General features: G+C 42.0%; 1 protein-coding gene across 1 annotated transcript in view; it reads left to right on the top strand.

The window, feature by feature from the left end:
- Positions 1 to 17,569, top strand: part of LOC124800439 (protein Peter pan) — a 106,913-nt gene that overhangs the window by 42,640 nt on the left and 46,704 nt on the right. The window contains exon 3 of the mRNA XM_047262996.1: positions 16,989 to 17,312. Within this exon, the coding sequence (XP_047118952.1) occupies positions 16,989 to 17,312 (324 nt within the window). The remainder of the gene's footprint in view (positions 1 to 16,988; positions 17,313 to 17,569) is intronic.

Raw genomic sequence — 17,569 nt, 5'->3', positions numbered from 1 at the left:
CTTGAATTTATGCCACAAACGATTTTTATTACACGCTTTTGCATGCGAAAAACTTTTGCTACGTTTGATGAGTTACCACAGAATATGCCCCCTTATGAAATAATAGAGTGAAAATATGTAAGCTTTTCTATATTTATGTCTCCTACATCTAACATCACTCTCACTGCAAATACAGACTTGTTTAGGCGCTTCATCCATTCTGTGGTATGCCCTTCCCAACTGAATTTATTATCGAGTTGTAGTCCCAGAAATGTAACACTGTCAACCTTTTCCATCTGCTTGTCTTCATATGTTATAAACATGCTGTAGCTGGAGAAATCGAGCAGATTCCAAATCTCACATAAAACTCGGATTAGTGTACTCACACTTTCCCCAATAGGACTATCTTTTACAGGACAGGAGTAAACGAATCTATCACATTATGTATATTTTTTGTTGTATTAAAAGGCTATACATGTATTCTATTAAGTGAGCAGCACAAGAAATTAAAAAATGGTTCAAATGGCTCTCAGCACTATGGGACTTAACGTCTGAGGTTATCAGTCCCCTAGAACTTAGAACTACTTAAACCTAACTAACCTAAGGACATCACACACATCCATGCCCGAGGCAGGATTCGAACCTGTGACCGTAGCGGTCGCGCGGTTCCAGACTGTAGTGCCTAGAACCGTTCGGCCACTCCGGCCGGCCAAGAAATTAAGCTTCTAAGTTAACCTACAGTATTCAGTTTACATATTACTTCATACTTAAAAATGCACATTGTTAACATTTTACTTAAACAGTGCTGTGGCGAAGTTCCACGTACTTTCTGTTGCAGCTGCGAAGATAATATTTCTAATAGCGACCGATAACCTACAACATATAATATGAAACACTAATAATCATTCTAACATCAGCTAAAATGTACCAGGAGTTAATTAGATAAGGTTATGACATGATTCATATGACATTCCTGCCATTTCACACTATTCGCAGTTTTACTAACTAAACTGATGGATTCCAACTATGTCGTTATTTAACTGTAGCCCCTTCGGAGTATTCGGTATTTGCTAGTGAAAAATAACGTGACAGTTATTAATAACCGTTAAAAATGATGGTTATCAAAGAATAACTAGAACTGTAATAATGGTTACTCCAGGATAACCATTTGGCCCACCTCTAACGCCTGTGAAGACTTCCTACGTCCCTCCAGTGAACCAACACCCGAGTCTTCCTCTAACCAGAAAGGCCCAAAGAAGTCCACCAAAGGCAAACGGTCTTCTCCTTCACTGACTCGAAGATCCTCTTTGATGGTGTCACTGGCCAGCCTCCGTGTCATATGTGCACCACTAACAGTTTTTCAGCATTGGACTCCACAGACGGACCGCACAAGCAAGCCGATGCTTCTGTGGAGCCCATGGAGCAGGATCCTCCTGCTTCTGTGCCCTATACCAGCGACTCTTAGTCTATCCCTCGGCAGCCATCGAGGTGACTCCCCTACATCTTTTCCTTATCATTCACCCTCCTCCAATGGAATGTTTGTGGCCTTCCACAAAGAGGATTTATGGCTGTTTTTGTACTCTGCCTCCAGGAAACGAAATTGCACCCTCACGACCTCTTTGAGCTTTCATATTTCTTACCGGTTCATTTTGATCTCCCCCCTGAGGTCGGCATTCCATCTCATGGGGGCGTCATACTGCTCATATGCGGTGACATTCCTTGTCAACCCATCTCCCTGACTACCCGTCTTCAAGCCATAGCAGTTTGCCTTTTCCTTCCCTCTTCTTATTGGGCAGCTACCTCCCCCATTTTTGCTACTTGGAGACTTTAATATACTTTATCCCCTTTTAACACTGGAGCACCCACTTTCCTGTCTGACTCCTCACACACCTATTCCCATTTGGACCTATCATTCTGCACTGCCCAGCTTGCCCATCGTCTTGAGTGGTCCATTCTTTCTGACACCTACTCGTGCGACCATTTCCCATGTGCTATCCGTTTGCTGACTCCTACCCCTTCTTTGTACACATCCAAATGGCAGTATAGTAAGGCTGACTGACAGGTTTACTCCTCCCTGGCGACCTTCGACAAACAAGATTTCCTCAGTTGTGATGACCAGGTGGAATATTTCACAAATGTTGTTATTACTGCTGCAGAACGTTCCATTCCTTGCATTTTCACTTTACCACGTCGTGTCCCAGTCCCTTGGTGGACTGAGGCATGCCGCAACGCAATTCACGCACGGAGACGTGCTCTCTGCATTTTTAACAATCATCCTTTGATGTCAAACTGCATTCATTATAAAATGATGTGTGCAGCGTGTCACTGCGTTCTTTGGTATACCAAAAGATCTACCTGTATTTCACTCACTAGTTCTTTTAACAGTTTCAGCCCTTCCTCTGTCGTGTGGGCCAACCTCCGGTGGCTCTCTGGGACCAAGATCCTTTCCCCAATTTCTGGCCTGACAGTAGAAGATGATGTCATCGTGACCCTTATTGCTATATCAAAGACCTTGGGCCACCATTTTGCGGATATTTTGAGCTCTTCACACTATCACCCTGCCTTCCTCCATCAGAAACGAGTGGAGGAGGCTCGGGTGAGCCAGCTCGTTACTTTGTCCACCCATGTCATGAATGGTTTTCTGCGGAAATCCCAGACCGTGGCCGTGTTTTTCGATTTAGAGAAGGCGTGTGACACCTTCTGGAGAACTGGTATCCTCTATACTCTTTACAAATGGGGCTTCCATGGTCGTCTGCCCTGTTTCCTTCAGGAATTTTTAAAAGGCCAAGTTTTCAAGGTGCATGTGGGTTCTACCTTGTCAGACACCTTTATCCAGGAAAACGGTGTGCCTCAGGGTTCCATCCTGAGCGTCATCCTCTTTGCATTATTCCTATAATGGCTTGTCACCTCCTGGGAATCTCCGGCTCCCATTTTGTTGACGATTTTGTCATCTAGTGCAGTTCTCCATGGACCTGTCACACTGAGTGGTGTCTTTAGCAATGTCTTGATCGCCTTTACTCATGGAGTTCGACAAAGGCTTTCGTTTTTCCACTGACAAAACCATCTGTATGAATTTCTGGTGACGTAATTGGTTTCTCTTACATTGCATTGTTGACATCCAAATTTTGTCTAATTCAACATACTCCTCTTTTCTGTTAAAATGGATATGGTGTTTATAGATCTCGATAGCCTTTCTATACATAAGCGCGTGGTAATGCGATGTTTTCGATATGAAAGTTCTCTCAGTGAATTTTATTTCATGGTCACCCTCTCGTTAAAGATGTTCCGCTATGGCCGATTTATCCATATGTTGCAGGCAGCAATTCCACTTGTGTTCAACTAGATGGGTGTTAACACTTATTTCTGTGGTACCAATATAAACCAGTCTGCAGCTTCAAGGAATTTTATATACACCCAGTGTTGCCAAAGGTGTCATATGTCTTGTGCCGATCTTAAACATTCTTTCATCTTTCTGGTGGGTCTGAAAGTAGTTTCCACACTACACTTTCCCAATGTGTACTCAACACTGTCCCAATGTAATCTGTAATTGTACTGAGGAAAACGTTTCCTTTTCCTCATCAGTCCTGGGTTCTCTCCATAGGGCGAAGCACTCTATCTATCTTATTGTTAGAATAACAATTCTTCTTGAATATCGACCGTATATGTTCAAGCTCATCTTTTAAGTAAGTCGATTCACAAATTTTGTGTGCTATCTACCAAGGTTTTAATCAACCTTTATTGTTTGGGGTGGTGGTTAGAATCTTTATGTAGGTAACGGCGAGTATGCGTGGTGTTGTCTACTCCATGGCCCAGTGTCCCATCCCCTCGCTTGATGACAGACACCTCCAACAAATTCAGCTGGCCGTTATTCTCTGTCTCCGTAGTAGATCATATTTTTGGATTGATACTGTTGAGATGTACCAGAAAGGCATCTAATTCCTCTGCACCATGTGTCCATATTATGAAAGTATCATCGACATTGCATTACCACCTAGCTGGGCTTTTTCTGGTAGTTTGCAACACCTATTTTTCGGTTTTCCATTAACAAATTGGCAACAACTGGACCAAGAGGACTGCCATAACCATCCCATCAATCTGTTGATAAAAATCATTAATTGAAAATAGGCCATGGTGAAGCATTGTCTAAATATCTACACCACAATATCTACTGAAAAAATATCAGCTGTGCATGAAATAGATTTGTTCACTGTAATCACGATAAATAATGACACAACATCAAAATTAACAGGGATATACCTTGGCCCAGTGCATTTCTCTTAATTTTCCAATGAAATAACATGTATTTTTAATATGTCTGTCAGTTCCACTCACATAAGGTTGCAGCAATGAGGCAAGGTGTGTAGCTAATTTGTGTGTGGGAGAACCTATAGCACTTACACAGTAGACATCAAAGGACTCTATGGTATGTGCACCTTGGGTAGTCCATAGAGCCTAGGCGGGTACACTTCTGTTTTGCAGAGTAACTTCTTGTCGTCAGAGGAGCTTAAAGACGCTTTCACCAGACGATCAGTGATGTTTAAAATCTTCATTGTTGGGTCCTTCTGAATTTTTTTTTAATAATTGGTGGGATCTAAAATATTATTGATCTTTTCATGATAGTATTCACTCCTCATCAGGACCATGGCGTTATCATTGTTTACAGTAAGAAGGATCATGCTTTCATCTGCATTGATACCCCTCAGCACCTTCCTTTTTCCCTGTGACAAATTACAGTTAGGTGGCTTAAAGGTACATAAAATTCTAGCTGTTTCCATTATAATTATGTCAGCTGACTGATCCCTGCCTTGATATTTGCTATAATATCTGTGATTGTTTTAGATTAGTCTACATCATAATCTACTTGTTAAAGTGTTTGCCCTGGTCCTCATAGCCTGTCACCAACACTCACTCACCCCAAAGTGTGCCCAGCACACTACAGTCCTCTTTTCACATTACTGCTTACGTTTGTGGCATATAAACTGACTGCATAACCATTAATTAGGAATTCTTCTTCGGCTTACCTCTCAGCTTTATTTTGAATGCTGTCCAGGGAGTGAGCAGAGACACTTTTCAGTGCAAGCAACAGTATTCCTCAGTCACTGCTGGAAATGATGGTTATTTTTTGGGTTTGGGTGTTGCCTTATAAAATCCCCAAATGGAATATTGTACCACATTTATTTGAGGCTGCTCTGTCTTTTGGGCTCATAAAATTATACTTTCAACATTATTCCATGTGTAAGAGGCCACTGGGAAGCCAATAAAACACCTGATAATGAACAGTCTTTGTTTGAGTCAATCCACTTCTACACTATTTTTTTAATTTGTTATAAAAAGTAGACTACGTGTTAATCTAGGTTTCTTGACCTTACAGACACTGGACCCGCATTCGGGAGGACGACGGTTCAATCCCGCGTCCGGCCATCCTGATTTAGGTTTTCCGTGATTTCCCTAAATCACTCCAGGCAAATGCCGGGATGGTTCCTCTGAAAGGGCACGGCCGACTTCCTTCCCCATCCTTCCCCAATCCGATGAGTCCGATGACCACGCTGTCTGGTCTCCTTCCCCAAACCAACCAACCAACCATCTTGACCTTAGTTGTGGGATGCTCTTTAACAAAGATTGTTCCTAGAAGAGGCAGGTAACATTTTACTTAATTCCAACATACACCTTGTGAAATAATTGTGATGTTATACACCATTACCAAATGGAACGGGAAAAGTGGAAATGATAGTTATACACAAAATGCCCTCTACTATACACCATAAGATGACCTGTGGCGTATAAATGTTCACGTCTGTTTGAAGTCTGTCAAAGAAATATTTGCAATATCATTCCTGATCCTTCTGTATCTAAAAAAACTGCATTCAAACAGTTTTATGAATGGACAGATATGTAAATGGTAATGTGTGTTGAAATGCTGGCATGCCGTAGAAATATAGAAATGGTTGTGAACATCTGAACATGACAGATAAGACTTCTTAACTCCACCGAGCATGTATTTGTTGTCCTGTGTTAGTGCATGACTGTTTTTTTTTTTTTTTGCCTTGATGCCGTCACAAGTTTCCTCCAAATTGATCTTGTTGGCTGATCAAGTAGTGTGCTAAGTAAATGTTATAGTATTCCACTGTAAGTGCAAACAGTACAGCTCCTTTGCAGGCATAAAGAAAATGATATACAGAAATAGTTGGAACTCTGGAAGGAAGTTATGCTGTTGTGTATGGACTCCAACAGGTCCTGTGTTGAAGGTGACCACTTCCAATTGAACATATTTGCTAAGTACAGAAATTTACAGTAGTCTCCTTTCATTTGTGTCACTGGTGGTCGTAAATGACATTTTCTGATGACAGAATGCAAGTGTGTATAGGAAACTGCTTTTCCACTGCTACCGAGGTGATCTTATCAAAGTATGAGGACACAGTTGAAGGTCAGTAAATAGTCGGGCACTAATAAAGCACTAGAAATAGTTACTTAGAATGTGAGGAGTCTCATTTCGCCTTTGTAAGACATTGTACATATTTCTACGAATCACTGTAATGTTGCGACCACTTTCTAACACCAGTGTTTTGACCCGGTAAACTATAGTAGCATTGTGAGCAGGAGGCCAAGCGCGGGGTGTGGGTGAGGCATCAGTGATACAGTAATATGTGAAATAACATTTGTTAATTTATTGAGTTTACAGAGTTAAGTGTCTTCAGGGTGGTGGGCTGTGGCCAGATGCAAGTGCACATACTGCAAAGAAGTGCTGATGTCATCCGAACGAGATGTCATGACGGTCTGCGAGGAAACGAGGCTGCTAACACTGCTGTCAAGGCTGCAGTCCTTGTACCTCAGCCCACTAGTTCCTGTATTCCCTCCGATGATCTCTGTGTTGCGTTTGTCAGGAGATGGTGTCCTTTGGCATTGCCAATCGTCCTCCATTCACGGGATAAACTCCGGCTTATTGAGCCTCTCCCAGCATCTTGGTTGACCTCCTCTTGGCACTCCCGCCGGGAGGAGGTTATGTTAACTAGGCTGTGTATTGGGCACTGCCTTTTTGCCATCGTCATTTGTTAAGTGGTGCTACCCCACCACTTTGTACATATTGCACCCAAGTTTTATCAGTCTGCCAATTCCTGACGAAATGCCCATTTTTTAACCATTTATGTTCACGCTTTGGTTTGCCATCTGAGTTATCGGCCGTTTTAGCAAATAACATGCGAGCTGTTGACCACGTTTTACTTTTTATCTACTAAAGCAATACGGCGAAGGCCATTTAATTTTTAGTTTTGGACCTCCGTTTCTGTTTGGTGTCTTTTCTAGCCCTTTCTCCATGTCCCTGTTTTTAGCTGTCTTCTCTTATCTCAATTGGGACTGATGTATAGTCGTTTTTTAATTCCTCTTTGTCTTTGTGTTCTATAGTTTTGACTTGAATATAATAGAGGGAAACATTCCACGTGGGAAAAAAAAAATCTAAAAACAAAGATGATGAGACTTACTAAACAAAAGCGCTGGCAGGTCGATAGACACACAAACAAACACAAACATACACACAAAATTCAAGCTTTTGCAACAAACGGTTGCTTCATCAGGAAAGAGGGAAGGAGAGGGAAAGACGAAAGGATGTGGGTTTTAAGGGAGAGGGTAAGGAGTCATTCCAATCCTGGGAGCGGAAAGACTTACCTTAGGGGGAAAGAAGGACAGGTATACACTCGCAAACACACACATATCCATCCGCACATACACAGACACAAGCAGACATTTGTAAAGGTAAAGAGTTTGGGCAGAGATGTCAGTCGAGGCGGAAGTAAAGAGGCAAAGATGTTGTTGAAAGACAGGTGAGGTATGAGTGGCGGCAACTTGAAATTAGCGGAGGTTGAGGCCTGGCGGATAACGAGAAGAGAGGATATACCGAAGGGCAAGTTCCCATCTCCGGAGTTCTGACAGGTTGGTGTTAGTGGGAAGTATCCAGATAACCCGGACGGTGTAACACTGTGCCAAGATGTGCTGGCCGTGCACCAAGGCATGTTTAGCCACAGGGTGATCCTCATTACCAATAAACACAGTCTGCCTGTGTCCATTCATGCGAATGGACAGTTTGTTGCTGGTCATTCCCACATAGAAAGCTTCACAGTGTAGGCAGGTCAGTTGGTAAATCACGTGGGTGCTTTCACACGTGGCTCTGCCTTTGATCGTGTACACCTTCCGGGTTACAGGACTGGAGTAGGTGGTGGTGGGAGGGTGCATGGGACAGGTTTTACACCGGGGGCGGTTACAAGGGTAGGAGCCAGAGGGTAGGGAAGGTGGTTTGGGGATTTCATAGGGATGAACTATAGGTTACAAAGGTTAGGTGGATGGCAGAAAGACACTCTTGGTGGAGTGAGGAGGATTTCATGAAGGATGGATCTCATTTCAGGGCAGGATTTGAGGAAGTCGTATCCCTGCTGGAGAACCACATTCAGAGTCTGATCCAGTCCCGGAAAGTATCCTGTCACAAGTGGGGCACTTTTGTGGTTCTTCTGTGGAAGGTTCTGCGTTTGAGGGGTTGAGGAAGTGGCTCTGGTTATTTGCTTCTGTACCAGGTTGGGAGGGTAGTTGCGGGATGCGAAAGCTGTTTTCAGGTTGTTGGTGTAATGGTCCAGGGATTCCGGACTGGAGCAGATTCGTTTGCCATGAAGACCTAGGCTGTAAGGAAGGGACCATTTGATGTGGAATGGGTGGCAGCTGTCATAATGGAGGTACTGTTGCTTGTTGGTGGGTTTGATGTGGATGGAAGTCTGAAGCTGGCCATTGGACAGATGGAGGTCAATGTCAAGGAATGTGGCATGGGATTTGGAGTAGGACCAGGCAGGGTTCAATTTGGATAGTGTCTTGGGGAGTTGGATCATTAGGAGTAGGATTAGGCCTGCCTGGAACAGTTCCGTCCTCTGTCACAGTGGGACCCACCTCCTGTTCCTCAAAATCACCCTCCCCAAACCTTCCAGGAATTTCTGACTTCCAGCCTTGCCTCTCAATCCTTCTTAAAAAACATTAATCCTACTCTCAACATCACCACTGCTGAAGCCCAAGCTATCCGTGATCTGAAGGCTGACCGTTCCATCGTCATTCTTCCGGCGGACAAGGGTTCCACGACAGTGGTACTTGATCATTGGGAGTATGTGGCTGAGGGACTGCGTCAGCTTTCAGACAACACCACATACAAAGTTTGCCAAGGTAATCCCATTCCTGATGTCCAGGCGGAGCTTCAAGGAATCCTCAGAACTTTAGGCCCCCTGCAAAACCTTTCACCTGACTCCATCAACCTCCTGACCCCACCGACACCCTGCACCCCTACCTTCTACCTTCTTCCTAAAATTCACAAACCCAATCATCCCGGCCGCCCCATTGTAGCTGGTTACCAAGCCCCCACAGAACGTATCTCTGCCTACGTAGATCAACACCTTCAACCCATTACATGCAGTCTCCCATTTTCATCAAAGACACCAACCACTTTCTCGAACACCTGGAATCCTTACCCAGTCTGTTACCCCCGGAAACCATCCTTGTAACCATTGATGCCACTTCCTTATACACAAATATTCCGCACGTCCAGGGCCTCGCTGCGATGCAGCACTTCCTTTCACGCCGATCACCTGCCACCCTACCTAAAACCTCTTTTGTCATTACCTTAGCCTGCTTCATCCTGACCCACAACTTCTTCACTTTTGAAGGCCAGACATACCAACAATTAAAGGGAACAGCCATGGGTACCAGGATGGCTCCCTCGTGCGCCAACCTATTCATGGGTCGCTTAGAGGAAGCCTTCTTGGTTACACAGGCCTGCCAACCCAAAGTTTGGTACAGATTTATTGATGACATCTTCATGATCTGGACTCACAGTGAAGAAGAACTCCAGAATTTCCTCTCCAACCTCAACTTCTTTGGTTCCATCAGATTCACCTGGTCCTACTCCAAATCCCATGCCACTTCCCTTGATGTTGACCTCCATGTGTCCAATGGCCAGCTTCACACGTCCGTCCACATCAGACCCACCAACAAGCAACAGTACCTCCATTATGACAGCTGCCACCCATTCCACATCAAATGGTCCCTTCTTTACAGCCTAGGTCTTCGTGGCAAACGAATCTGCTCCAGTCCGGAATCCCTGAACCATTAAACCAACAACCCGAAAACAGCTTTTGCATCCCGCAACTACCCTCCCAATCTGGTACAGAAGTAAATAACCAGAGCCACTTCCTCATCCCCTCAAACCCAGAACCTCCTACAGAAGAACCACAAAAGTGCCCCACTTGTGACAGGATACTTTCCGGGACTGGATCAGACTCTGAATGTGGCTCTCCAGCAGGGATACGACTTCCTCAAATCCTACCCTGAAATGAGATCCATCCTTCATGAAATCCTCCCCACTCCACCAAGAGTGTCTTTCCGCCGTCCACCTAACCTTCGTCACCTCTTAGTTCATCCCTATGAAATCCCCAAACCACCTTCCCTACCCTCTGGCTCCTACCCTTGTAACCGCCCCCGGTGTAAAATCAGTCCCATGCAGCCTCCCACCACCACCTACTCCAGTCCTGTAACCCGGAAGGTGTACACGATCAAAGGCAGAGCCACGTGTGAAAGCACCCACGTGATTTACCAACTGACCTGCCTACACTGTGAAGCTTTCTATGTGGGAATGACCAGCAACAAACTGTCCATTCGCATGAATGGACACAGGCAGACAGTGTTTGTTGGTAATGAGGATCACCCTGTGGCTAAACATGCCTTGATGCACGGCCAGCACATCTTGGCACAGTGTTACACCGTCCGGGTTATCTGGATACTTCCCACTAACACCAACTTGTCAGAACTCCGGAGATGGGAACTTGCCCTTCGGTATATCCTCTCTTCTCGTTATCCGCCAGGCCTCAACCTCCGCTAATTTCAAGTTGCCGCCACTCATACCTCACCTGTCTTTCAACAACATCTTTGCCTCTGTACTTCCGCCTCGACTGACATCTCTGCCCAAACTCTTTACCTTTACAAATGTCTGCTTGTGTCTGTGTATGTGCGGATGGATATGTGTGTGTTTGCGAGTGTATACCTGTCCTTCTTTCCCCCTAAGGTAAGTCTTTCCGCTCCCGGGATTGGAATGACTCCTTACCCTCTCCCTTAAAACCCACATCCTTTCGTCTTTCCCTCTCCTTCCCTCTTTCCTGATGAAGCAACCGTTTATTGCCAAAGCTTGAATTTTGTGTGTATTTTTGTGTTTGTTTGTGTGTCTATCGACCTGCCAGTGCTTTTGTTTGGTAAGTCTCATCATCTTTGTTTTTAGATATAGTTTTGACTTGGGCGCATATGCCCCGGTTGTTTTTTGTGCCCTAAAGCAAAACAAAACCAAAACCTTCTTTCCATTCCCTCATTATCCTATGCCTCACATCTAGAGGCCCATTTTCTATCAACCAGTCACGGCTTCTCTGCACCCCCTGTGCATACTCCAGAGTTTATGATAAACTATTTCCATCTGCCTCTCTTCTTTGATGCTTTTTCTTCCTCCTCCAAATTCCAAAATCTGCATCTGCAGCATTTACTTCGTTTAGCGTATCTCTAGTGCTCATGAGTTGCTCTGCTCTGCTCTACTTTAAATGAGCTACTGCAGCTGACAAAATCCTGAACATTTCCTCCAGGGTAGCACCCCATGGGATTGACAGTGACATGGTGACCCACTAACAGAAAAACAACCCCCCCCCCCCCCCCCCCAAAAAAAAAAATGAGAAAAACCTAAAACGATGATGCAGACATTCAAATAAATACACTGCCACCATACACTTACTGAAAGTTAACATTCTGACAGAATGGCTTCTAATGGATATTTCTATCGCGAACTTAAAGACGATGAGTGAGCTGGGCTCTCAGTGGAATACTGTACCCATTAAAAATTGTGCAAATAAATACACACAAACTTTGACCATTATCAGCTTTCACCTATTTGATCCAATACATATCAATACAAACTTGGCAAAAAAACTCATGCGTTCTGTATGAACCTTGCAGTAAACACCCACAGGCGTCAGTGACGCAGTAATATCTGCAAGAACATTTGTTTATCTTGTTGAGTTTACAGAGATATGGGTGTCTTCAGGGTGGAGGGTTGCAGCTGGGTGTAAGATCTTCTGCTGCAAAGAAGTGCTGCTGTCTCTTCAATGAGACGTGACATCACCCTGCAGGCAGCTACTGCTTTCTGCTCTGATGGTGGCAGCATGGGGCGAGAAGACGTTGCCCACCGAATGTTGTGTGATACACTGCAGCTCTCACCTCAATGTGCTCAAAGACTTGTAAAGAGTATACCCTGGTCATCCACCATTAATTGACCAAGACTGCAGCAAATGTTCATGAGTTGGTCAGGAGACTGTGCGAACGTGGCACACCTGGTCGGTGTGGAGATGGCAGCTTGCAGATCATCTATGATGGTCCGCAATAGCGGAGGGCTGGCTGTGCACTAGTCTTCTTGTCCACAATAAACCAGTAGACAGCAACAGCCTATGGATGTGGTATGCATCAGGCTGGCTGCATCTCGGTGTTGGAAGTCAGCAAGCAGGTAGCAGGTAGGAGGAAAAGAAAACAAGACACTGGTCCAGGGAATGGTTGAAATTGAGGGAGAAATATACCCATGAAAATATTCTAAAGCAAATATTACACCCAGAACCTTATGATTACATCAGCTTTCTATAAATGGGCACTCAAAATTTTAGTAACTGGTTTACTTCACCCTCACATTGAAAAAGAGGACACACATATGTGAATATTCTTGGTTCTCTAATGACATTCCGTTAAAATATCACAACATGGGAATGTGTATAATACATCATTTGTGTAAGAATTAGAGAACTTTGATTTTTTTTCACTTTTTAAAATTTTATTGTACCTCCAGTTTATGTTGTGCGTAGAATATTAATTTTTTTAACTAGTTCATGCATAATACATGGCAAGAAAAGACACAGTGCCTCTACCATTTTGGTAATTGCAGTGCTATTTTGTTTTTATCCTTGATCATAGTTTCGATAGTTGTGAAAATTCATTAAATCATAAGATAAATTGTTCTAAAACTCTTTTTATCTTAACATGTGCAGCAAAACATTGACACAAACAATGTCTATCATCTTGTCAAATCTGCTGTCATCAAAATTTACCTCAAACACACTTCATTATTGACAAACATGCCAAATAGCGCTACACGTGGTCAAATAAATGACAAATCTAGTAAAATTTGACAGATTATCAAACATTTTGTAATCCTATTACACTAACATCATGTCAATTGTCAGACATATTAACAAACTTCTCAAAGAGAAGAGAGAACTGAAACTTCCTGGCACATTGAAACTATCTTCTGTATCAGGACTTAAAACTGGTACCATTGTCTTTTGCAGGCAAGTGCTCCACCAACTGAGCTGTTCAAGCAAGACTAATGACCTTTCCTCAAAGCTCTCATCTCCTCCCGGCCTTTCTTCACAGAAGTTCTCTTGCATACTGTGTGGGACTCATACTCCCAGAAGAAAGGATGAGAGGACATGTGGCTTAACCATAGCCATGGGGAATAGTTTCAAGAATAAATTATCAGTCAGCAATGGAGTGAGGTACCAGCAGAAGTAAAGCTGTGAGGGTTGCCCACAAAAGGCAAAGGTCCTAAGTTCAAATTGTGGTTCAGCATACAGTTTTAATCTGCCAGAAAGTGGTTTTAATCTGCCAGAAAGTTTCAAATTGGTGCACACTGTGATACTGAGTGAAAATTCATTCAGAGGAGAGGGAACTGTTAGACTAAGTGTCAGAAACAATTTTCACAAGTTCCATGGAACTTAAAGCGAAATGCTGTATATTAGTAATTTCCTGCCATGATATGAGTAGACGACTGTGCCAAAATATGTCAGGTAGTTATGACATCAAGTGGTTCACTCAAAATTTCATGGAACAATCTATATGCTGGGTAAAGTTTTAGATCCAACATATTTGCAGTGTATATTTTCCCACACTATCGTTAGTGGCTTCAGGTACTTACTTGTGAAATAATTTCACAAAGTGAGGAAATTTGATAATTTATTTTTTATTCTTTTTATATTCTTTTGTCTTTCAGGTGCAACAGTAGAAACATAGGTTTCTTATCATTGAGAGTACTTGCTGCCCACGGTTTGACCTTCTTTAGAGGAGCTATTTCTGCCTTTTGGCTCCATATTATGTGACTAGTTACTATTAATAACAAGGTCTAGGGTTTGACAGTGGGAGTGTCAGCCTGAAACTGGTAACCACTGCATTAAAAATTGTATATTCGTGCAACTGAGACAGACAAAATAAACAAAGAATACCAAATTTCTTCAGTACTAGACATTTGTGGACCCACCATCATAAGGCAGCATGCCTCAAATCAGCAAATTGACGAACTTATGTCACTTCATCAGACCGATGTCATAGCAGGTGGTTCGTATGGCTTCAACCAGAATATCATTACAGTAGACTCTAAACTATCCAGCTCGTGACTATCTAGCCTCTGTGCTATCTAACCCCTTAATCCCAGCCTACTTAATTAATATCATAGTAACACTTCTCCATGATAACTGAGGATAATTTGTTGTTTGTACTGTACTTTTATAGAACTCTAGCAAGTGGGTGCTAGCTACAATGTTGTGTGGTCTTTTGAAATGTTTTATACATCTTTTGTGCTTCTTTGTCATCTGGAGGCACAATTATAAGATACATATTCTATCATTAATATTAAATAAATTACCAGAGCCACTCTTCAAAAAAATGATACTTAGAAACCCTCTTCCAGGCCTCCCAAACAACAATGAACACACATAAAGAGTAGGTGTGTTTGCTACCCTATGTTCTTTGTTTCTTCAGTTGTATATCATACATCAAGTGCATGTATTCTTAAATTATTGTTTGAGCATTCTATTGTGTTTCAATTAAAGAGTCTGAAATTTAGTGATATGGATCAGAAACTATGTGCTGTAATGTTACTGGATTCTGAGATAGCAGCCAAAACTATTGATTTGGATTTAGGAGTGGGGAGAAAAAATTGGCAAGTAGAAATTGAAAAGTGATATGCTCACCAAGCTAGTGGAAGTTGAATAAAAGTAAGAAAGACAATGTTGAAAGGTAAGCATAAAGAAATTGAGGCAGCTTTATCTTTGTGGCATAAACATTTAAGAGGAAAATGTTTGCCTGTACTGGGCCCATATTTCAGGAAAAAGCATTGCAATTTCAGTGGCAGGTAGAAGGACTAGATTCGGAATTTACTGCCAGTGATGGGTGGTTGGATTGATGGAAAAACTGATTTGGTATTCACTAGATTACCAATAGTGGAGAGATTTTATCTGTACAGTTACAATGAGATTGGTTAAAATTACAAGTTGTTCCCTACGAAAATGATTGCTTCAAAACAATGAAGTTGCAGCACCCATATACAAGAAAAGTGATGAAAGACTTACCGTATTGGCTTGCAATAATGGAATTGGCAACCAGAAGCTTAGGCTTATACTAATAGAGAAATCACGAAAACCTAGAGCTTTCAAAAACCTGAAAAATCAGAAATCACGGCCCCCACATTGCACACAGCAAAAGAACGCATGGATGCATTAAAAAATCTTAAAAACTTGATTCCAGAATGAAATTGTATTAGCTGTAGAGAAATATTTGAAAGACAACAATTTACCGAGAAAAGCTCTGCTGCTGCTTCATAATGCACCTTCACATCCCGCCGTTCACAGATTGAGGTATCAAAGCATTATTTTTACCATTAAATGTGGCTGTTTTTTGTCAGCCGATGTACTGAGGCACTCTTGAAATGCTTAAGTAGTAATATCGCCACTGTCTTCCCAGTATGTTGATATCAGTGATTTAATAATGAAGACTGTGTAGCCAGTCTGAAGAAGACAGACTTACCGTGTGTCATAAGGTGGTTGGCCAAAGCATGGGAAGAGATTCTAAACATATCACTTGTAAGGTGTTGAAAAACTCTTTTTAGATCATGACCATTTTAAATTCGAATCTACATGTGAAACTGAAGTCAAAGTTGGAACTAATGATAGCATTTTGTTGCTCATAAATGTACTGGGCTGTGAAGATGTCAATGCAGATGTTGCAGAATGGATGGCAGATGTTGGGCAAGTTCATGAACCACCTGACAACAGTATTGTGGAAATGGTGATGATGCAGAGGGAAGTAACACAAGAGGAGGCAGTAAACTTAGATTACAGGAGAAATCTCATCTCACATTCAGAAGGGTTCAAGACAATTGAGACAGCAGTTTTTAGTGAGCAGGAGGAACTCACTCTAGTCATCTGTCAAAGACCTTTTAAAAGCTCAGACTTGTATGTCTCACAGTTTTTGTTAAATGTGGCTTTTCTTGTGTGTAATCATACAATTATACTTTATATTGCAGATCATTTTGTGATTCCTGTAGTAACTTTTCAGTGGTGGAGTATGTACATAACATCCACTTATAACTAGCGTGTATTATGTAATAAGTCAGAAAATGTTAATGAAATTGGGCGGTGTTATAAGAAAAGGTGTTCTGAATGGTACAGCTGGTGTCAGAAAAGAGAATTTATAGAACTGTGGTGTATCCAGCTTGACTTTTTGCCACATTAGGTCAGATAGTCAAGAGTCTACTGTATTTACAAAGGTGGCGATATGTATTTATCTCATTTCCCTGTTCAAAGTAATCATTGAAAACTGTTGTGAAATGAAATATAGAATTCAGCTCATTTTGCACTGTTGCTGTGGGATAGTAAAAGGCATCAGATCAGTGCATATATTTGAGAATTTGGGTAACAGTCTTTTTACAAGTTCAGAGCGTACCTATTTTGTGTAAACATAATTAGATTATGCTAACAAAATTATATATTTCATATGCATATGCATTTCTATTATCACCATTACATTTTCCTGTGCTTTGCTTGTCATGTAAGTTTTGCCTTTGTGAATGATGTAACAGTGTTACTGGACTTCATTTTAATTTTTGACACTGACCAATACATTTCAAACATTGTTTACAGGCTCGCAAGAAGAATGTAATTAAAGATTTTGTCTCTGTGGCTGGTCTTCTACATGTTTCACACATGGGAATATTTACAAGAACTGAATTAAGCCCATACATGAAGCTGGCCCGTCTGCCTCGTGGACCAACACTTACTTTTCGCATTGAAAACTACACACTGGCAAGAGATGTTGTTTCCAGTTTGCGCAGACAACTTATTTTCCATCGTCAGTTTGAACATGCCCCATTGGTGGTTCTTAACAATTTTGCTGGGGAAGGGAGGCACTTGAAACTTATAGCGTCAATGTTCCAGAACATGTTTCCTACAATTAATCTTACAAAGGTATTTGTGTTTTCTTTTCTGTGGTAAATGTATGCTCAAGCAGTTTTTGAAGAACCACAGTTTTTGTGAAGTGCTTGTATTAACTGATTTGTTAATTAATTTTTTTAAATAAGTGCTGTAGAAACGTGAACTTTCTTGTTTTCCTTTTTTTCTAGAAAATAATTGTAGAAATTAAGCGTTGACCTTATGTTTTAGTCCTCTTTATTTTTTCATTTCATCTTCTCTTTGATTTTTGGAAATCTTTTCTCTTCACAAAT

The sequence above is a fragment of the Schistocerca piceifrons genome, chromosome 1 (assembly GCF_021461385.2).
Source record: "Schistocerca piceifrons isolate TAMUIC-IGC-003096 chromosome 1, iqSchPice1.1, whole genome shotgun sequence".
In the NCBI taxonomy this organism is placed as follows: domain Eukaryota; kingdom Metazoa; phylum Arthropoda; class Insecta; order Orthoptera; family Acrididae; genus Schistocerca; species Schistocerca piceifrons.
Note: the sequence above shows the minus strand (reverse complement) of the source record. Positions and strands in the feature narration are given on the sequence as shown.